The sequence below is a fragment of the Leucopleurus acutus genome (genome assembly GCF_964270905.1).
Source record: "Leucopleurus acutus genome assembly, chromosome: 20".
Lineage (NCBI taxonomy): Eukaryota > Metazoa > Chordata > Mammalia > Artiodactyla > Delphinidae > Leucopleurus > Leucopleurus acutus.
In genome coordinates this window covers 49,884,875-49,906,478 of record NC_139162.1, presented here as the reverse complement: position 1 = coordinate 49,906,478, position 21,604 = coordinate 49,884,875, and the positions used below count along the sequence as shown (strand labels likewise).

The window sequence follows — 21,604 nt, the reverse complement described above, 5'->3', positions numbered from 1 at the left end:
AAGGTTAGAGAGGAAGGGACTTCCCTAAGGTCACGCCTCCAGGGCGCTGCAGCAGAGAGGAGTGTGCGGACAAGGGCTGAGAGCTACGGGGATTTCCTTCCCATTTTCTTGGCCCACATCCAAGCGTCCCAGCCCCAGGTTACTGGAGAGGAAGGGGGCGTGGCTGGCCCTAGGATTAGACCAGGGAAGGCTGAAGGGACGTCTCACCTCGGGCGTTGTAGCTCCTGGGTGGCCCCCCGCAGCCAGCGCTCCCTTGCCTTCCAGATGACAATTTGTCGGGCACGAGCGGGATGGAGGTGGACGACCGCGTGTCGGCGCTGGAGCAGCGGCTGCAGCTGCAGGAAGACGAGCTGGCGGTCCTAAAGGCCGCGCTGGCTGACGCGCTGCGTCGCCTGCGGGCATGCGAGGAGCAAGGCGCTGCTCTGCGTGCGCGGGGCACCCCCAAGGGCCGGGCGCCTCCGCGCCTAGGCACCACAGCCTCGGGTATCTTCACTAAACTGGAGGGGTGAGATGGGAGGGACTGGGGCCAGGACCTCACACTCACCCCCTTCTGTCCTCTAACCCCATTCCTCTAGTGTGTCAGCTCTTGAAAGGCCTTCCCACTAGGACGCCCCTCAATGGCTCGGGACCCCCGCGGCGCGTGGGCGGCTATGCCACGTCCCCATCCTCCCCCAAAAAGGAGGCGACCTCCGGGCGCAGGTAAGTCACGGAAGCCAGGATCCCCAGTTTCCTCCAAGACCTCGGAGGCTGTTTATGTGGAAACGGTTGGACTCATATGTCCGAACACCAGCAGTGGAAGGTCCGGGGAAGTTCTTGCTCGCCTCCGGCACTCGCCTCCTGGCCTCGCGGGCTCTGCCCCTACCTACGTGCTCTCTATTCGCAGTGCCCGCCGCTACTTGTCACCAGAGCGCCTCGCCTCAGTGCGCCGCGAGGACCCCCGCAGCCGCACCACATCCTCTAGCAGCAATTGTAGCGCCAAAAAGGAAGGGTAGGTGTCCGAAGCGGGGTCGTGACACAACGGGTGGGGCCAGGACCCCAGTTAGGCTTGGAAAAGGATGGGGAATTTAGCATGATGCCCCAGGCCACGAGGTGATAACCTAAAGGGCGGTCATCTAGTTCAGAATGCGGAAACAGTGCCGGAGGCTCGGAGAGACCAATCTTGAGATAGCGTGGTTGAACTGCGAGGCATGGAAACGCGGAACCAACACGGAGGGGCGTGGTCAAAGCATTAAGGGGCTGGACTAGAACCTAGGAGACGTGGATGATTAGCGTCTCTTGGATGAGCCGGAGTAGAAGTTAGGGAGGAGCCAGGTTTGTGGGCGTGGCTATTAAGGTAAAGGGGAGAGTCCCCATTGAGTCTCAGTGATGTAGCCAGGGCAGGACCCTCAGAGGAGTTTCTGCAGGAAATGGGGTAATCAGAGGGAGGGAAGTGATTGGAATTTGAGGGTGTGGCCAGAGGGTTAGCCAGGGCAGAATCAGAACCTGGGGTGGGGGTAATGGGCTAAGACCAGGTGCCGTAGTGTCCGATGCAAGAAGCTGGGCGGCAGGGAGCCTGGGGCGCTGCCAGGTGGAAATGGGCGTGGTTTGAAAGTTGGGCGTGGTCATATGTGGGCGTGGGCAGATATCAGTAGGCTTGAAGGGACTCTAGGTGAAAGTGATCACGGTCTGAAGTTTAACCGGACCTGAGGAGGGTAGGCGGTTCCATGGAGAGCTGTCAGTTCAGGGGCAGGATCGGAAGGAGAGGTGTGTATGATCAGAATGTTGGGCGTGGTCAAGTTCCCAGAGCCCGGGCCACACTGAAGTTCTGGGCGGTGTAAAAACCTGAGTGTGGAGTCCTGATGCAGTGGGCGTGGTCAGGGCTTGGCGGGTCCGGACTAAGGCAGGACCAGACTAAGGCAGGACCAGAGTCAAAAATCACACATTTCAACCTCACTGAAATAATGGCAAACACGTACAGAAGCTATGTGCCAGGCACCACGCAAGGCATGTTATATGAATTAACTAATTTAAGCTTCGCAATCACCCGGGAGGTATGTATTTTTATTATCCCCAATTTAAAAGTGAAGAAATCGAGGCAAGAGGTTTGGCAACTTGTCCACACTGCTAGGAACTGGCAGAGCTGGGGTTTGAACTCAGGCAGACACGTCCCCGAGTCCATGTTCTCAAAAAACACTCTCCCTCCCCCCAAAAAAGAGCCTGGTATCAGGACCCACAGCCAGGGACCTGAGACCCAGTGTGACCCTCCGGCTACGGGGTTGGCAGTGGAGGGCGGGGCAGGGCGCGGCGGCGTGGGCACCTCCCAGGGCCGGAAGCGGCGGAGCCGGTCCCGGCTCCACCCCCGGCCCCGAAGCTTCGCCAGCCGCCGCCATGAGTAGCTTTGGAGCTGGGTGAGACTCTCTCGCACACCCCCCTCCTCCTCGCGCTACCGGGATCTGGATCCCAGGTTTCCCCCTTCTCCGGGGACCCAGACCCGCGGGCATCACCACCTTCCGTCAGCAAAGGGAGTTGGAGACACGCCCCTTCCCTTAAACCCTCACCTCTTCCCTCTCTGCCTGAAGTTTGGGGCTCTGTGGGACTGGAGGTGGGGAGCGTTGGGAGAACCGTGCTGATTAGGTGGGAGGGGTACCTGTGACGCTCCTCTTTCAGGATCGCGTCCCTGCCACTTCGTGCTGTTTGATCTTTGGCGATCACTGCCTCTCTGGGCCTGTGTCTTAGGCTCTGCAAGATCAACCGAGCAAAGCACACGGCCTGCAGAGAGGCAGCGCTCCGCTCCTTACTCGGCCCCCATTTTTCATCAAATACCTCCGGGGAGCGCTGGGGTGGGGAAGTGGTTTCTCCCAATTTCTGACTTGCCTGCTAATTAGGGCTTTCTTTCTTTTCTTTTCTTTTTTTTTTTCCCTTTCCTGACAGCAAAACCAAAGAAGTTATCTTCAGCATGGGTAAGTAGGGAGAATGGGTGGGGCTTCCTGGGGTGAGAAGCCAGAGCTGGAGGTCAGGAAGCCTGGCTACTGGCTGGGCCTTTGCCTCTTTGGCCTCATTTTCCCCGCCTCTGCTAATTAAAAAAGTAAAAAAGTGAAGTCGGAAGGGGAAAGGAAATAGGGTTGGGGGCTGGTGTCAGCACCTGACCTCTGGGGGTGTTCTGGCAGAGGAGGCCTCCGTGAAAATGTTCCTGAGGGGCCGCCCTGTGCTCATGCTGATCCCCGACGAGCTGGCACCCAGCTACAGCCTGGATACACGCTCCGAGCTGCCTTCCCGCCGTCTCAAGCTGGACTGGGTGTATCCTTTTGCTTTAATCTCTTCCTCCCACTTCTCCCAACCCGCCCGCCCCCAGCCTGGAAGGGACCAGAGCCTTTCTGGTGTGGGACTTCAGCTGGAGGGAGGGTCTTTGTACTGAAGGTGGGACTTTCCAGGCCTCTGTGGCTTTAGGGGTCAGGAAGAACTGGAGTCTGGAGGGAGCAGAGGAAGGCAGGTTAGCTGACATGCCTTTTATGATTCATTCAAGGAGCAAATGTTTGCTGAGTGCCCTCCATCTGTCAGATCCTCATCTGCATGTGGGCTGTGTTCCCTGAGCTCACACAGTCTGGGAATACAGTAAACTAAGCTCAAGTGAGAGGAGTAACTGGGTTTTTCTGAGGAGAGGGCATTTGAGCTGAGAATCGGACATTCAGGGGCCAGCCTAGGAAGAACAGAGGGCACAGCAGGTCTAAGGGCTCTGCGGTCAGAGTGAGCTTGGTGTATTTGAGAAATGGAAGAAGTTGATAATGGTTAAGAACCCTGTCTTTAGAGCCTGGCAGAAATGGGTTGAAACCCCAGCCCAGCCTCTGGCTGGCTACGTGACCGTGGACAAGTCACCATGCCATTCTGTGCCTCAGTTGCCTCCTCTGAAAAATGGGTGTCGTGATCTCAGATTCATAAGGCTGTGAAACGATGTGCTCATCATATGGGCCCCATAAACAGAGATTGATTAAAATAATAACTAATCATTATTGAGCACTTATTATATGCCAGGCACTGTTCAAAGCTCTTTCAAGTATAAATACGTTGAATAATATGATCCTGCTCTTTTGTAGGATTGAGAATATATTTTTACAACAAGTGGCCTCCGAGAGCTCTCTGAGGCCTGCAGGTTGGGAACTATTACCCTTTCTTTCCAGATGAGGAAACTGAGGTCAAGAGAGGGGACCGAGCAGGAAGAAAAACAAATATGTTAACGTATATATGTGGAACCTAGAAAAATGGTATAGATGAACCGGTTTGCAGGGCAGAAATAGAGACACAGACGTAGAGAACAAACATATGGACACCAAGGGGCGAGGGGGCTGGTGGGATGAATTGGGAGATTGGGATTGACATATATAGACTAATATGTATAAAATAGATAACTAATAAGAACCTGCTATATAAAAAAATAAATAAAATAAAATTAAGAAAAAAAAGAGGGGATATCAAGCCCTGTTCTAGGGAGTCAGCAGATCTGAGGCAAGAGCTCTGATTCTGAGGCCCAGGCTTTTCCCAAAATGCAGACTGGGGCTTGGGATCAGCATCTTAGGGACCCAGTCCCTGTCTTCCTCTCTTGGCCTTGGTTTCTGCTCTGGAGGAAGGAGGAATGTGGGAGCCCAGAGCCTCTTTAAGGCAGCTGGAAATATTCACGGGAGTCAAAGAATACCATGCTGTCATGTCAAGCTGGGCTTGATAAGTGAGCATCAAAAGAAAAGCAGTTGAGATAGCAACAGTCAGTATAGGCCTCATTCCCCAGCCCCAGATGGCTGCAGGGTGAAGCAGTTTCTGTGGGGTCGGGATACACATATCGACATTCATTCAAATGTTTCCTGAACATTCTGGGGCTAAGGGCTGGGTTCCAACAGTCCCCAAATCACAGTCCAGTGTGGGGACAGAATCCGTGACAATGACCACTCAGGCTGGGATGGGAGAACCCAGAGAGGGCAGCTGACCCAGCCTGGGCATCAGGGAAGGCTTCTCAGAGGAGGAGTTGTAGAAGGGAACAAAACAGCCCAGTCTTGGCCGCTGTGGAACTGATAGTCTCATTAAGGAATAGGTGACGCTAACAAATTGATCAGATAAGTGGGATGAATCTAGCGGAGGAAGAGAGCCTGAAGCTTGATCTGAGGACAGGACAACTGAGAAGGGTGGCAGGTAGCTTGTGCTAGGCAAAGGGGAAGGTTAGTGCCAAGACCTGGGTGACAGTAGTGATCTTAGTGTTTTGAGAAACTCCGAGGTCAGAGAGCAAAGGAGGGCAGAAACCCTGCTAAGGCCAGGGAGGGGCAAACCAGGCCAGTGGAGGAGCTTGGGCTTTGTCTTAGGGGAACTGGGGAGCCACAGAAAGTTCTGAACAGAGGAGGGTCACATTCCTTCAACAAATATTGAACTCATGTCTGCTGTGTACCAGGCCCTGATCTGGTCACAAGGGGCACATCAGTCAACAAAATGGACAGAGGTCCCTGCCCCCCTGGAGCAGACACTGTAGTTCGGGAGACACAAAATAAATTAAACAGATAACGTGTGGGATGCTGATGAATGTACTGCAGGAATATGAAGAGGGAGGGGGATGGGGGCAGTTGAGGGTGTGTGAGTTTGCGGTTTTTTTGTTTGTTTGTGTTTGGCCGTGGCGCGACTTGTGGGATCTTAGTTCCCCAACCAAGTATTGAGCCCGGGCCCCGGAAGTGAAAGCGCTGAGTCCTAACCACTGGACTGCCAGGGAATTCCAGTTTGCAGTTTTAAATAGCTGGGAACTATTTGGGAGAGGCTTGGGAAGGCCTCTCCAAGGAGCTGACAGTTGAGTAGAGACCTGAAGGAGGTGCGGGAGCCATGGAGAGATGAGGAAGAGGCCCCTGTCTGTCTCCCAGCTTTTGGTGGCTACTGGCAACCCTTGGGGTTCTTTGGCTTATAGTTGCTTTACTCCGATCTCTGTCTTCACACCGCCTTCTCCCACCCTGTGTCTGTGTCTTTTCTTCTCTGTCCCTTATAAGGACACTTGTTGCTGGAGTTAGGGCCCATCCAGATAATCCAGGATGATCTCGTCTTGAGATCCTTAATTACATCTGCGAAGACTCCTTTTCCAAGGAAAGTCACCTTCACACTTCCCAGGGGTTAATATTTTGGTGGACATATTTTTGGGGGATACCATCATTCAACCTCCCACAGGGGTAAGAGTGGAAACAGGAAAACCTAGCTCTGATGACCTTCATCTGGGAGTCAGTCAGCAGATGCAATGCAAAACAGGCTCTTTAACCAGCCCCTGGGCACCTCCAGCTATGGCTACCGTGGCCGAGACTGCCGGGCCAACCTTTACCTGCTGCCCACAGGGGAGATAGTGTACTTCGTGGCCTCTGTGGCTGTGCTGTACAGTGTGGAGGAGCAGAGGCAGCGGCACTACCTGGGACACAATGATGACATCAAGTGGTGAGGCCTGGGAGGAGGATGCCAAATATTTCCTGCTTGGGACACTCTTAGGGGAGGTGGGTGGGGCCAGGCCTTCCCTGGCCAACAGGCTGAATTCAGGGGGAAAAAAATGTGGATTGATTATCAATACGTCAAAGGTCGGTGAATTCACTCAGATGCCTGAATTTTTCACTTCTTTTGAAAACTTCAAGTGGGCACCCCAGACGATCCCACAGTGTGTTGGAGCCCTGTGGTGACAGCCCCTTTATTTTTATTTTTTTATATTTAGCCTCACCGCACAGCATGTGGGATCTTAGTTCCCCAACCAGGGATCGAACCCGTGCCCCCTGCAGTGGAAGCGTGGAGTCTTAACCACTGGACCTCCAAGGAAGTCCCTTTTATTTTATTTTATTTTTGACAGCCCTTTTAAATGGGTGTGTTCTCCTGGCCGTTTGTGGTACAGGCTTGAGCCCTCTGGGCACTTGAGTTAGAGACCGCAGGCCTGAGTCTTGCTTCTGAGCCGGAGTACCCAGAGAGTATACCCTTACTGCTACTGAAGAGCTGAATCAGTGTTTATTGACTAAGTAACTCATTCAAGCAAACTGCGGAATGAATAATCAGGCATCACGACTGTGGCCTGCTGTGGGAGGGGTCCTGGTGTGCTGCGAGCACCCCCCTGCTGAGCCCTGTCCATCTGCCCTCTCTCTCCTCAGCCTGGCTGTCCACCCTGATATGGTCACCATCGCCACTGGACAGGTGGCAGGCACCACTAAGGAGGGGAAGGTAACAGAGTGGAGGGGGCAGGACCTGGAGACTGGGATGGAGTCGTGGGTGGGTCAGGAAGCTGGGCCCCCCAGTAACCGGCCTCTCTCTTCCCTGCAGCCACTGCCGCCCCACGTGCGCGTCTGGGACTCCGTTTCCCTCTCCACCTTACACGTACTGGGCCTGGGGGTGTTTGACAGAGCTGTGTGCTGTGTGGGCTTTTCCAAATCTGTAAGTCCTGTGCCATCCCTCGCCTGCCCCGGGTGCCCCTTGGGGCTGGAGGCCACACCTTCACCATGGCGTCACAGGTGCTGGCCACGCCCCCTGGCCCTCCAGGCTGTGTGCCCGCATTTGTGGCCTCCCAGGCCTGCTCTGTTAGCCCTTATGAGGGGACCGTATGTCTCGATTGCTCCGCAGAGAAACTCCTCAGTGATCCTTTGTACTTCAGTTAACGCTTTCTGCATTACTTTTTCACACCACCTTTCATTCTGGAAGGGTCCTTATCCCTTAGGCATTTTAAGCCCTGTGTCTAGGGCAGCCCTGGCTCCTAGTACCATCCTAAGTGGGTGTTGGCAGGTATGGAGGAGATAAGCACAGAAACCGAGAGTTAGCCTTTAGGAATTTGTCCAGCAATTTGACATTCACACAACATCCAAGTGTGTGAGTGGTGGGCTTTTTTTTTTTTTTAATCATATTTTAGTTTTACTGTATTTTACCAGAGTATTGGCTGTGATGGATCGGGGAATAAAAAACAACCTGTCATCCCACAGACAGTTTAAGAACCTCACAGGTTTTCTGAGACCTGAGGAGACACTTGAGAACTTTGGGGAAATAAAGCTATTTTGTTGCCAAAATGTGGGGGAAAGGAAAACTTTGCAAAATCAAAACTAACCTGCGCTTAACTACAGGTATAAAAAGCAACATCATCCCGACTTTATTAACTGTTTAACTTCACAGCCCTAAAAGTCATTCCATAGGAAAATGCAGATTAGAGGCTCTCAGTAAGAATTCCTGACCTCGGGCTACTTGCAGAGAAATTGTAGCTGAGGGGAAATTAGAGGAAATTCTTAGGGAGGAGTCATTTCAAAAGGAAAATTATAAACAGCCTTTAAAATGTGTGTGGCCCTGGACGGGGAGTATATTTTCATGTGTTTCACATGACTTGGGTCAGGGCCTTTGAAACAGGCCTGAGTAGCTAATGCCCCAGTGGGCAAGGTGTTGGAGGGAGGGGGTGGATCCTGACCCGCCTGCCCCTCCCCCATCCTCTCTCCTCTTCCTAGAATGGGGGCAACCTCCTCTGTGCGGTAGATGAGTCCAACGATCACATGCTTTCTGTGTGGGACTGGGCCAAGGAGACCAAGGTGGTAGATGTCAAGGTGAGGTAACCCTTCTTATCCCCTCTCCTTGGGGTCTCCCTGTGGGATTGGCCAGATCTCAGTGTTCACAAGTCTGGAATCAGACTCATGTTGAAGTCCTGGCTTTGCCATTTGCTGGCTGTGTGACTTTGGGCAAGTGGCTTGCCCTCTCGGAGCTTCAGTTGCCTCATCTATAAAATGGGGATAATGGTAGCATCTTCCTTGTAGGGAAAATTTGGCTTTGATGTTGGCATATGGGGTGGGCAAACCAGGCCCAACAGGAGGATCGGTACAAGGTGGCTGCTGGTTCTGCTGTCCTGCGATGTCCAAGACAGACCTTGACTTGCATCTCCGGGCGATAACCTGCTTTACAGATGAGGAACCTGAGGCATGGTAGAGGGGAGAGCTACTTGCCCAAGGTCATGTGCTTATTCTGGGCTGGGGGCAAGAGACCTAGGATTGGGGCCCATGGTTTGGGGAAAGAGAAGTAGTTGAGAGGCTGGGCTCTCAGTGACTTGATTCTGGACACAACCTGGCTCTGTGTCCTTAGGCAAGTGAATTCCCCTCTCTGAGCCTCACTTCATCATCTGTAATGGGAGGTGCTAATGAGCCTTACCTTACAGGGTGCTGTGGGGTTAAATGAGTTGATGGATGTTAAGTGCTTGGCACAGAGCTTGGTACAAAGTAAGGGCTCTCGTGCCTGCCATTATGTTGATGAAGAAAACAATAATGCTTCACTGGCTGGCCCTGCTTCCTGTACTTTAGTTTGCCCGTAAAGGAGAGGTACAGGCAAGTTGGGCGTGCAAGCGCACAGCCCACACAGCTGTATAGGGCAGTCCTTCCTGGGTTGGGTATCGTGGTCCTGATGGCTTTGAGGTCCTCATTCAGAATCTCCCCCACCCCCTAAAGTGCTCCAGTGAGGCCGTGCTGGTGGCCACCTTCCACCCCACAGACCCCACCGTGCTCATCACCTGCGGGAAATCCCACATCTACTTCTGGAACCTAGAAGGAGGCGGCATGAGCAAACGGCAGGGCCTCTTTGAGGTGAGTGCCAGGGGTACTGGGACAGGCTGGCCCTGAAGGAGGCTGGCAGGGACACCCAGGCAGACAAGAAGATACCCCAGGGGCTGGAGGTTGTAGGGATGCTGAGATATTGCCTGCTGGGGCCTCAGTTCCCTTATCCATACCAGTGGCGTGATCCACCTTAACTCTTTGAAGTTGTGAGGATTCAGTGGGATGGAGAGTATAGCGACTCCTAGCAGATAGTGGATGCTCAATAAATGGGTTGCTGCGGTTGTCAATATTCTGGATAAACTGAGGTCAGAGGCTGACTGGCAGAGAGAAACAGCAGGAAGCACAGGGCCTGGGAGAGAAGACGCAGGCACACCTCTGACAGGGCTCCTTTGCCTTTGGTGAGAGTTGGGGCTTCTACCCCAAAAGGGGAGGCCCTGAGAACACCAGGCTCAGATGGAGATGAAGATGGAGATATTGAGATGAGAAGAGGGTGGGGCGGGGCAGGGTGAGGGACCTAGAGACAGACAGAAGAGGGAGCGGGAGGGAAGGAGAGGAGAGGGGCAGGGGCAGAGAGAGGGAGACCAAGGGACAGAGAGAGAGGAATCCAAGCGGAAGACAGCAGGGGAACGAAGGACAGAGACTGGGACAGGAGTCAGGGAGGAGAGAGAGGAGGGAGGAAGGGGGTCCGGGGTGGGTCAGAAAGTGGTCTGTAGGCGACGTGACACTCCATGGAGGTGGATTGGAGATGAGGATGCTCCCCACAGGGCCGCTCCCCAAAGCATGGAGGGCATCCCCTGGACCATTTTCCTGGGTGACGGGTGAGCTCTGGGAGGCCTCCCGGCTTCAGCGACCCTCTGACACCTTCCCCTTCTCCCCCACCTTAGAAACACGAGAAACCGAAGTACGTGCTGTGTGTGACCTTTTTGGAGGGTGGCGATGTGGTCACCGGGGACTCTGGGGGGAACCTCTATGTCTGGGGCAAAGGTCAGTGTCAGCCCCACCTGATTGGTTCCGCAGCCCGGTCCTCCCTGACTCCCTTTGGCTGTGCGTCCCTTTCTCGGAGCATGCTGATGTGGAATGTACGATACAATAATACAAGTCATTACTTGTCCAATTCTAACACCTCCATCAAGGCTCAGCTCCAGTATCCCCACCTGCATGAAATCTTCACTTATTCCCTCCCCTTGTCCTCTGCAAATCCCATGGCAGCGATCAAGTTTGAGCTATAAATGAATGGGTTAACCCAGTGTGGATGGACGGATGGATGGAGAGGTGGTTTGTTCCAGAGCAATGAATGAATGAATAAGTTAATGAATGAATGAAGCGTTTGTCCTACCCAGTGAATAGAAGAATGAGTAGATGAATATGCTGTCCTTAATGGGTGGGTGATTAGGTGAGTGAACAATTAAATATATGAATGGCTGTCCCCAGAACGGATGACTGTGTTAATAAATGACTAGGTCTTTTCCCAGGCAGTGGATTACTGTAAAGTTACGAATGAATGAATGAATGAGTTTATTCAGTCATCAAACCACTTCCTGGAACAATCAGTTCTTCATAACATGTTAATCCATTGGCTGAGGTAACCATTCATCTTGGGGTAGTGGGTGAGGAGTGGGTTTGGGAGTTGGGCAGGCTTTGGGTTCAGGTCTCAGCAGTGCTGTGTGCTCTCTGTGGCCTTGGGAGAGTCATCTCCCTTCTGAGACTCAGTTGCCCCATCTGTAAAATGGGTATAATACTCTCTCCCTCACACGGTTGTTTTGAGCTTTTCTTGAGATTAGACAGCTGAGAATAAGTTCTGAATAATTGGCAGTGTGTCTTTCCCAGCAGACTCTAAGCTTTCTGAGGGCAGAGACTTGGTCTGATTGGTTCCCATATCTCCAGTCCCACCACTGGGTCCAGCCCGCAGGGCTACAGGATGTTGGGTGGGTGGGTGGTTAGAAAGATAGGTGGACAGAAGGATGTATGTTCACGTGGCACCACTTCTGAGCCTGGAAGGATGGAATTGAAGAGAGTTGCTTTTTCTTCCTCTCCACTTAGTCCCTGCCCCAGCCTCTTCCCTGGTTCCCGGGCCTTCAGTCTTGTCCCCTCCAATTCAGTTTGTTGTCAGAACCAAATGTAAATCTGACCCTATCCTTCCCCTGCTGAACCCTTCCATTACTACACAGTTCAGATCCCTCAGAACAAGGTCTGGATTCCTCACCGAGGTCTGCAAGGTCCGGATTCCTCAATGAGGCCATGCATGGTCTGGCCCTGCTTTCTCTTGTCCCTTGCATGTTATACTTGGTCACACCAGATTTCTTTAGTTTCCTAAATAGTCCATGTTCTCTCTGCCTTTTGCACATGTTGTTCCTTCTGCCTGGAACACTTTTCTACCCTCTGTTGTCCTAGCCAACTCCTACTCAACCTTCAGGTCCTTGCTCAGCTGTCCCCTCCTCCAGGAAGCCCTCCCTGGCCCACCGGGCTAGGTGCCCACTCTGGGATCCCACAGTCTCCTGGGTTTCCCCATCCCAGCCCCAGCCATGTTGGGTCGTCACTGACTGGTAGTAGGTCTGTCTCTGAAACTGGACTGTGATCCCTGTGAGGGTAAGATCTGAGGTTGCCTTCATCAGTACCCAGCATCACCCAGCATGAGGCTGGGCCCAGAGTCAACGCTAGTTTAATAATTGTTGACTGAATGGATGGATGAACAGATGGTTAGGTTGACAGATGAGTGGATAGATGGGTGAATGGGTAGATGGATAGGAAAAAAAATGGAAAATGGGTGGATGTTTGGATAGAAGGATGGACTGACTGGTGAGTGGGTAGTCAGATGAAAGAGAGGGTGAATGAATGGATGAGAGGCGGATTGATGGATGGATAGAAGGAAGGAAGCGTTGATGGCTGGCTGGATGGGTAATTGGATGGGTGAGTAGATAGATGGATGGACAGACCAGTAGATAGGTGAGTGGATGAATGGGTGGGTAAGTGGGTTAGGGTTAGGATCAAAGGGTGGATGGGTAGATGTTACTTCAGATGGTTTATTAGATGGATGATAGGGTATTTGAATAGATGGGTGGTTGAGTAGATGGGTGGGTGGAAGGCTGGGTAGAAGAAAAGGTGAGTGAATGGCTGGATGTAGGATTGAGAGTTTGAGGTGTTTTCTGGGGTCAGTATGGGGGAGCTTCCCCATGCTGACCTCTGCCCCTGGCCACCCTGCAGGTGGGAACCGTATCACACAGGCCCTGCTGGGTGTCCACGATGGCGGCGTGTTTGGGCTCTGCGCCCTGCGGGACGGGACGCTGGTGTCAGGAGGGGGCCGCGATCGGCGGGTGATCCTCTGGGGTTCCGACTACAGCAAGCTGCAGGAGGCGGAGGTGAGGGGGAGAGGCTCATGAAGGTGAGGATACCTCCTCCCACCCCACTAATACTAGACCCTGCTCTCCCAGCCCGTCTCCCCCACCCCCCAACCCCACCTCTGCGTGTGTCCTACACTCATCTGCCTGCCCCCCACCCCCCTTTGCCTACTCAGGTCCCCGAGGACTTTGGCCCCGTGCGGACCATAGCAGAGGGCCGGGGTGACACGCTGTACGTGGGGACCACCCGCAACTCCATCCTGCAGGGCTCTGTCCACACTGGCTTCTCGCTGCTCATCCAGGTGAGCTTCTCTTCTGCACCTGCCCTGCTCCCTCCCCACCCGCCTCTCTTCTCTCCTCTGCACCATTCATTCCTCCTCTCTTCCCACTCCCATTTCACCTCAACTCCCTGCCCCATCCCTTATCCTCTGGCCTGGTAAACACCACTTACCTTCCCTTTAACTGCTCCTGACACATAACCCCACCCCAGAACACCCCATGGTCCAGCAATGGGTTAACTGGTAGCACAGCAGAGGGGTCCCAGGGCCCTGCTCCAGCTGTGCTGCCCCCTGCTGGTCAGGTTGGTGTCCATTTCTGTAAGTGCCCTGGCAGGTTGTCACACAGGCCTTGAGCCACACACCTCCCAGGTCTTCAGCTACAAGGATCTAGGAAGACCCTCTGGAGTCTTCTCAGATGCGCATTCCTTCATCCTCGTGGGCCAGAACCCTACCACACATCCAAGTAAAAAACCCAGCCTACTGGGGGAATTCCCTGGCCGTCCAGTGGTTAGAACTCTGCACTTCCACTGCTGGGGGCCTGGGTTCGATCCCTGGTAGTCAGGGAAGATCCTGCAAGCCACATGGTGCGGCCAAAAAAAACCCTGGGATCGAAGCACAGCCCTGTCGCTCACTCGCTGTGTGATATGAGGCAAGTGAATAACCTCTCTGTGCCTCTGTGAACCAGGAGAATAATAGAACTGACTCATGGGGTTTTGTAAGGATTCAATGAGTCAATTCATGCACAGCATTTAGAATGGTGCCTGGCACAGAGTAAGGGCTCAAAGAGTCTTGGCCAAAATTACTTCTTGTTCAGTGACCCCCCGCCCCTTCCTTCACTCCTGACATGCATTTTACCTCTTACATGGTAGCTGAGATCCGTACAGCAGCTGCATTTAGATTCCCCCCCTCTGGCTCTTGTTTCCATGGAAGAAGATGAGGAAAAACAAGGGCTAGAGGGATTTCCTAGGGGTCCCAAGACCAGAATGGACCTTAAAGACCTCTAATAATAGTATCAATATTATTTAGTATTAATTACATTATTAATATATTACTAGCTTTATATTATTTATTAACATTAATCATTATACTAATATCAATAATTATAATTCTGTTGATTATCATTGTTAATTACTTTAATTATATATTAATAGTGCATGTTATCACTACTGATAATAGTCAGCCACTTCCATTTGGTGAGCACTTTGTACCAGCCTCGTACACTTTCCATCTATTCACACTTTCCATCCATAATTTGAGTGAGCAGAAAAATGCCATGAGCCACATACAGTGATTGGTTCCATTTTACAGAAGATGAAACTGAGGCTCCACGGAGAAGTCATCTGCCCAGGTGACTGCCACAGTCAATAAGAGAGAGCTGCAGTCAGACTCACCAGGCTGAGTACCCTCCATGGGTTCCTACAGCCTGCTGGGCGCCATCTGTCTCCCAAAGTCAAGCTCCTACTCATCATGTCTCTTGCCTCCCATTGTGCACACTGGAAAGCAGAGACCTGGGGGGAAGGGCAACATTTGCCTTGAGCCCCACACTGGGGCAGGGGTCTGCCCAATCACAGCCTCCTTCAGATACACTGGGGAAAGGGTCTTCCCTGGGTAACCTGTGGGGAGAGTGTGTTGCTGGGGCTAGTCCAGCACTTCTTTCTGGCATCAAACTTTGGGGAGGTGGGGGATGCAGAGGAAAGGCCTGGATTGGCAGTCTCCGTGCTGTCATCTCTCCTTTCTGCCAGGGCCACGTGGAAGAGCTGTGGGGCCTGGCCACACACCCCAGCCGGGGACAATTTGTGACATGTGGTCAGGATAAGTTGGTGCATCTGTGGAGCGTGGAGTCCCACCAGCCCCTGTGGAGTAGGATCATCGAGGTAAGGGGATGGGGGACTTGACACGCCATTCTAACAGAACGACTTGTCTCAGTGTGTCAGGGTTCAGTGCATCAAATGGAAGCCACACTTGGCGTCTTTAAGCAGAAGGAGATTTAATGCAGGGAACTGGGTGCTTACAAACTCACTTGGAAGTGCTAGAGGAGTGAGTTCTTGACTGGAAAGAAGCCCAGAACAGCACCACAGAACTGACCTGCCAGAGGAGCTGCTGCCTCTGCCACAGTCAGGAAGGTGGGGAGTCAGGAACCACTGAGTTCAAGAAAATGCTGTCATTGTAACTGCAATCCAGGAACCAGGATGCTGTGGTCACTCAAGTGTTGGCTCTAGAGCTACGCTGTCCAATACATGTGGCTATTCAAACTTAACTTAACTTTAAATGTAAGTAGAATTAAACATTCAGTTTCTCCATTGCACTAGCTACATTCCAAACATGTGGCTACCATATTGGAAAGTGCAGATAAAGAACATCTCCATTATCGCAGAAGGTTCAGTTGGACTATCTTGCTCTAGAGTGACCCAATGCTGGCTACATTTACACTGGCCAAAAACAGATACTCTGTGCCCTCGCCTTTCAAGGCTAGTGACTGCTCACCAGCATAGCAAATGCTATTGCTTTCACAACCCAACTGATCAGTGGAAGTGGCAGAGCGGGGCCTCCACCTTGTACCATCCAGAGCCCACAGTGGTGCAGCTGATTGTCAGACCCAAATCACAGCCAACCCTAGCTACAAGGGATTCTGGGCAATGTAGTTTTTAAGCTCTCCTGCCTGTGTGGTATGGGACAGTAGAAGGTCAGTCATCATATTCCCCACACCACCCTTTGAGGTTTTGCTCCAGGAATCCAGGGTTACCTATGATCCTGGAACACTTGATGGCCTTTGAACTTCTAGGAGTCAGGGATAGTGTACCCTGGAAATTATTAGGGCCATGTATAATAATTCTCACTGTGGCTGCCTAATTGAGCACCTACTATATGCCAGGACCTGTGCTCAGCACAGCAGTTCTCTAGCCAGGGCATAAGAACCACCTGAGTTGTTAGAAACACAGAATCCTGAGCCCCAAGCATGGGAAGTCTGGTTCAGGAGGTCTGAGTTTAGTCCCAGAAATCTGCAATTTATAATAAGAACAAGCTCCCTCGGGTTATTCTGATTTGGGCAGTCTGCCCACCATGCCTGACATTGGCTTAGCACTTTACCCACATTGTCTTCTTAACTCCCCCCCACCCCAACCTCCACAAGGCAGTAGAGATGATGGATCGCCCAGAAACAGGAAGGTAAAATCAGGAAACGGGCCCAGAAAGGTAACATCACTTGCCGTTCGTAATTACAATCATAGCTGACCTTTATTCAGTGCTTCCTGTAGGCCATCTTACTCACCAGCTTACCATTCTAGGGACTTTACACCTTGCTTATAACAGTCGTGGGGAATGTGTATTGATGTTTTCCGTTTGGGGCAACCAAGGCCACGATGGGGAAAGTTATTTGATGTCACATAACGAGGAAGTGTCAGGGCCACAGTTTCAAACCACGTCTGATTCCATGGTGCTCTGTTGCCTGCAAATCAACCAAATGCCCCCGAAATTTAAAAATTTTGTGCTAGGAGTTAGATAAAGATATGGGGAAACAGGCACTCAGACAAGCCTAATGATAAGTCAATATAATTTTATAAGGGAAAGCAAATTGGCATGATATATCAAAAGTCTTAAAAATATGGATAGCCTTTGTCCCAACGATCTCACTAGTAGAAAAGTCCCTAAGGAAATCATCTTGGGTTTATAAAGCTGTGGGAGGTTAAAACAGGAGTGAAAAAGGATCCAGAGTCAACAGTGAAAGGAGGAATATTTTCTCTTCGAGCTGACATGTTAAAGCAAAGGAGAGTGGTTTCCAGAGCATCTGCAGCAGCAGGTTACTGGAGGGCAGCAGAGGGAGGTGAGAGCCCTCACGCCAGGCTGAGAGTTGCCTCTGAGGCTGGGGAAGTGTGGGCCAGACGGAAGGGGGACCCCAGCTCCCAGCCCTTCCTCTTCTCTCCCTCCTCAGGACCCGGCCTACTCTGCTGGCTTCCACCCCAGTGGCTGTGTCCTGGCCATTGGCACGGCGACTGGCAGGTAAAGCTGATGGGCATTTGGGGAGGGCTTCTCTGCGCCCCCCAGGAACTATCCCTTGATCACCTCCCCCTGCCTTCCCTACTGCCCCAAAGCTTACAGAGAATGATAATTAGGTACCAACTGTTTACCAGGCCTTGATCTCCCAACATTCCTCTGGAGTCAGCCTCTCTCCCTAATCTTTTCTGGGGTCCTTCCCTCAGGCCCCACAGATTGTCACCTTTCTCTACCAGATCAGCTCACCCCTCCTCTCCCACCATGCCTTCTCCTTAAAGATGGCTGCTGCTGGACACGGAGACCCATGACCTGGTGGCCATCCATACAGATGGGAATGAACAGATCTCAGTGGTCAGCTTCTCTCCAGGTAAGGGCCGGGGCCGGGGAGGGGACCTTGGAGAGGCCAGGCCTGGGAACTGAAGCTCAGAGTTACTGGCAGGGGGAAGGGGTGGAGTCTGTGTGGCACGGCCTAAGGGCGGGGCCAGGCCTGTGGCAGGGATGGAACCTGGGACTACTGAGGAGTCTGGGATAGTGGGGGGCTGAATCTGAGAGAGGAGGGGTAGAGCCTGGGTGCCTCCTCATAGCCCCCTCCCCCTCCCCCAGACGGGGCGTACCTGGCCGTGGGCTCCCACGACAACTTGGTGTACCTGTACACGGTGGACCAGGGCGGCCGCAAGGTCAGCCGCCTGGGCAAGTGCTCGGTGAGTGGGCAGTGGCCCCCAGCCCGCGCCGCCACCCCGTCCAGGGGGTGCAGAATTAACCAGTTTTCTACCTCAAGGGCGCACAGCTTCAACACTCAACTGACTGCCCTGGTCACATCAAGGAGTTTTAGCCCCGCCCACACATTTACCCTCTCCTGTGTTTCAAGGCCGTCCCTTTGTGTAGCCCCGCCCCTCACGTTCTAAGCACACCCTCTGTGTAGCCCAGCCCCTTGCATTCGAAGCCCGCCCCTCCGTGTCCAGCTCTGCCCACTTGTTCTAAACTCCCCCTTGTGTTCTAAGCCCTATTTGTCTAGCCCCCGCTCATCACAGTCTGGCCCCGCCCATGATAGTGTGGCCCCGTCCCCACACCCCAAAGGCTTGTGTATCTTTCCTCGAGACCCCCTGTGTTTTCACCCTACCTTTGTATTTTGCCTTCCACCCATCCTGGTCTGATCCTACCCGCTCCAGCTCTAACTCCACCCCTTCCCTCCCCTGCAGGGCCATTCCAGTTTTATCACCCACCTGGATTGGGCCCAGGACAGCAGCTGCTTCGTCACCAACTCTGGGGACTACGAGATTCTGTACTGTGAGTTCTCTGAAACCCAAAGGCATTCCTCCTTCAGCCTCTCTATCGCGTGTGCGATTTGCATAGCCTTCCCTGGGTTCTGGAAGGGGAAGCAGGGGCTTCAAGTCCCTTCTCCTCTGGCTGTTTTATTCAGGGGTTGATCTGATTGGCTGGTCTCCTGGCTTCTGGTTTCCTCCCTGGTGGACCCAACTTTTAACCAGTTCCTCCCCCTCCGGGTTGGATGGCTGGGGTACAGGTTTCTAAGCAGATACCCCTGCTCTCGTCTTGAGATGTCACCACCCAGGATCTAGCACCAGTCTGGAGAGGTAGAATTAGCCTCCTGTGTCGGACCTCAGTGCCCGTTGTCTGTGGAATGGATGAATTAAGTCAGTAGTTCTTTCCGTTTGGTTTTTGGTTTTTGGTTTTCTTGGCCGTGCCGCGCAGCTTGCTGGATCTTAGTTCCCCGACCAGGGATCGAACCCGTGCCCCCTGCAGTGGAACCGCGGAGTCCTAACCACTGGACCGCCAGGGAATTGCCAGTAGTTCTTTCTGCTCTGAACACCTCCTCCCATTTTCTGCCCCAGGGGACCCAGCTACCTGTAAGCAGATCATTACTGCAGATGCTGTGAGGAACGTGGAATGGGCCACGGCTACCTGTGTCCTGGGTTTTGGCGTGTTTGGTAAGTTCTGGAATGGGGAAAGTCTTGCTGAGGACAGGAGTTCCAAGAAACATCCCTGACTGGTGGTTTTCACAGTCTCTTATTACCTCTAAGGTGGGAAACTCATTCCTTTAGACATGTAAGCAGCAGTATTTGTATAAGAGAAAAGGTTAGGGTGAGGTGACTACTCAGATCCCTTGGAACTGTAATGCAATGAGAACAATTGGGGGTGTCACCTGGCCCAGGGAGATTCACACAGCCTGTGTCCCAGTCACCCATTCATTCAGGCATTAATGCACTCAACACATACCCCCTGAGCACCTGTGTGCCCAGCTGGGCAGTGCTAAGACCCAGTCAGTGGTGACCACGACAGCCCTGACCCTGCCATCATGGGTCTCACAGTCCAGTGGAAGAGAGAGACCTGTCCCCAGACCACCCAGAGTAGACTGGGCTGGGACAAGGAAGGCCAGAGAGGACACCTGGCCCCAGCCTAGGAGGGAGTCAGGGAGGGCTTCCTGGAGGAAGGGACATCCAAACTGGATCTGCAGGATGAGGAGTTAGGTTCTAGGGTGGTGAAGAAGGAAAGCAATGGCTAGGCAAAGGGAATAATAGCCATGTATAAAAGCCTAGAGGTGACAGAGCTTGGTATTTGGAGAAATGCAAGAAGGCAGGATGGCTAAATCATTGCAGAGTTCAAGGGAAGCACTGGTAAGGACAAGGCAGGAGCAGTGTGGGGGACAAGGCAGAGCTTGGGGGTCATGGTGAGAAGCCTGGGCCATGGGAGGGTTTTTTTTTTTTTTTGTGGGATCTTAGTTCCCTGACCAGTGATTGAGCCCAGGCCCTTGGCAGTGAGAGCGTGGAGTCCTAACCATTGAACCGCCAGGGAATTCCCCATGGGAGGGCTTTGAGCTATAGAGGGATAGGGTCAGATAAGCATTTCCAAAAGATTATTCCAATTCTCATCCCCGGCTAGAGATGGGCTAGGTGAGAGAAAGGCAGGGAGGCTGGGGCTGGGGCCTACTCGCCTTGGGGGTCCCTGGCCCCAGCTGCCATCTTACCACCAGCCACCCCCAATCTTGCCCGCAGGGATCTGGTCTGAGGGAGCAGATGGTACTGACATCAATGCCGTGGCCCGTTCCCATGATGGGAAGTTGCTGGCTTCAGCTGATGACTTTGGCAAAGTCCACCTGTTTAGCTACCCCTGCTGTCAGCCTCGAGTGAGTCCCTCTGGGGGGCTGGCAGGGTGGAGGTACCAAGCAGCACTGCAGGCAGGATTAAGGCAGCCCTTTCCGGATCCCAGTTTCACCGGCTGTACAAGGAGGGCAGTGGCTTGGTCCCAGGGGCCCTTCTTAACTTGAAAGTCGATAAATTACCAAGTCTGTAGTGCTAAAGCTCTGAGCATCTGCATTGTGAGATCTTTGGTTCTCTTTCCTATTAACTCAAGAAATATTTATTGAGCACTTACCGAATGCCTGGGCCCAGGGAATACAGCAGTGAACAAGACAGATGACTTCCTTTCACTTCCTTCTTTCCATATCACAGGCTCTCAGCCACAAATACGGCGGACACAGCAGCCATGTGACAAATGTGGCCTTCTTGTGGGATGACAGTGTGGCCCTGACCACAGGGGGCAAGGACACCAGCGTGCTGCAGTGGCGGGTGGTCTGAACTGGCAGGTGGGGGGGTTCCCAGGAACATGGGGCCCGGGTAGAGTCAGGTGGCAGTATTGGAATTCTATTTTCGGGAGATGTCTATTGCCGAGTAGAGTAATATATACCCAGAGTATGTCTATAGCAAAGGGGGTTATGGGGGTGGGAGGGTGGACTGACAGACAGAAGTCTCTATTTATTGGGGTGGGAAAAGGGGTCACATTGCTTTGGGGGAGCCATTAGGGTGTTTGGTTTGGGGTGTTTTTTAAGTTTATTATTTTATATCATCCGGAAATAAAAACACGTGCACTGAGGTGGAGTGTCAGGGTCTGTGTATATGGTGTGTCCATAGATTGTGTCTATAAGTGTATATGTACGAGGTGTGTGTGTGGTGTGCACATATTACAGCGTTTGTGATGAGACACCATTATCAGGTCTTTATTCATCTTTAAGCTTGACAGAAACCAAGCTTGCTCTAACTTAGGCCAGAGGAGGACTCAATTGATCGACATTGCCAAACAAGGAAGGGCAGTTGTCCCCTCTGGCCTTCAGGGCCATCAAACCAAGGATTTGAGGGCAACCAAGGTACTCCATACCTTCTCTGACCTTCTGCAAGTCAGCATGTTTCTCTGGGAGCAGCATTCTCCACACCACAGAAGGATGGCACCCAGCAGCTTGAGCCCCAAGTCCAAAAATCCCAGGGAAGGGCTATGATTGGCCCATCTGCAGATCTATCAACGTGGCCTGTTGTTTGGCCTGCTGTGATTGGTTTCACTTGGGTGAAGGCCAACCCTGGACCAATGATTGTGGCCAGGAAGATGGAATATGTAAAAACACGGAAGCCTCCACTTGAACCACGAGGTTGAAAGAGGGCAAGGAAAGTTTTCAGAGAAGTGG

General features: G+C 52.6%; 1 protein-coding gene across 1 annotated transcript; it reads left to right on the top strand.

Moving 5' to 3' along the window:
- The first annotated feature begins 2,774 nt into the window (after nucleotides 1-2,774).
- On the top strand, nucleotides 2,775-20,833 carry EML2 (EMAP like 2). Its single transcript, XM_082862259.1, has 18 exons — nucleotides 2,775-2,939; nucleotides 3,147-3,276; nucleotides 6,271-6,420; nucleotides 7,113-7,182; nucleotides 7,282-7,392; nucleotides 8,442-8,537; nucleotides 9,426-9,560; nucleotides 10,415-10,514; nucleotides 12,732-12,886; nucleotides 13,042-13,167; nucleotides 14,886-15,017; nucleotides 17,072-17,139; nucleotides 17,412-17,500; nucleotides 17,737-17,834; nucleotides 18,333-18,420; nucleotides 18,984-19,079; nucleotides 20,145-20,275; nucleotides 20,601-20,833. The coding sequence occupies exons 1-18, from the start codon at nucleotides 2,936-2,938 to the stop codon at nucleotides 20,724-20,726; spliced, it is 1,905 nt and encodes a 634-aa protein (XP_082718385.1). The 5' UTR covers nucleotides 2,775-2,935; the 3' UTR covers nucleotides 20,727-20,833.
- Nucleotides 20,834-21,604: the final 771 nt, after the last annotated feature.

Bases quoted from the DNA above. Each gene is read 5' to 3' on its own strand.
- EML2 (XM_082862259.1), top strand. The intron at 6,421-7,112 runs GTGAGGCCTGGG...CTCTCTCCTCAG, and splicing joins CACAATGATGACATCAAGTG to CCTGGCTGTCCACCCTGATA. The intron at 9,561-10,414 runs GTGAGTGCCAGG...CCCCCACCTTAG, and splicing joins AACGGCAGGGCCTCTTTGAG to AAACACGAGAAACCGAAGTA.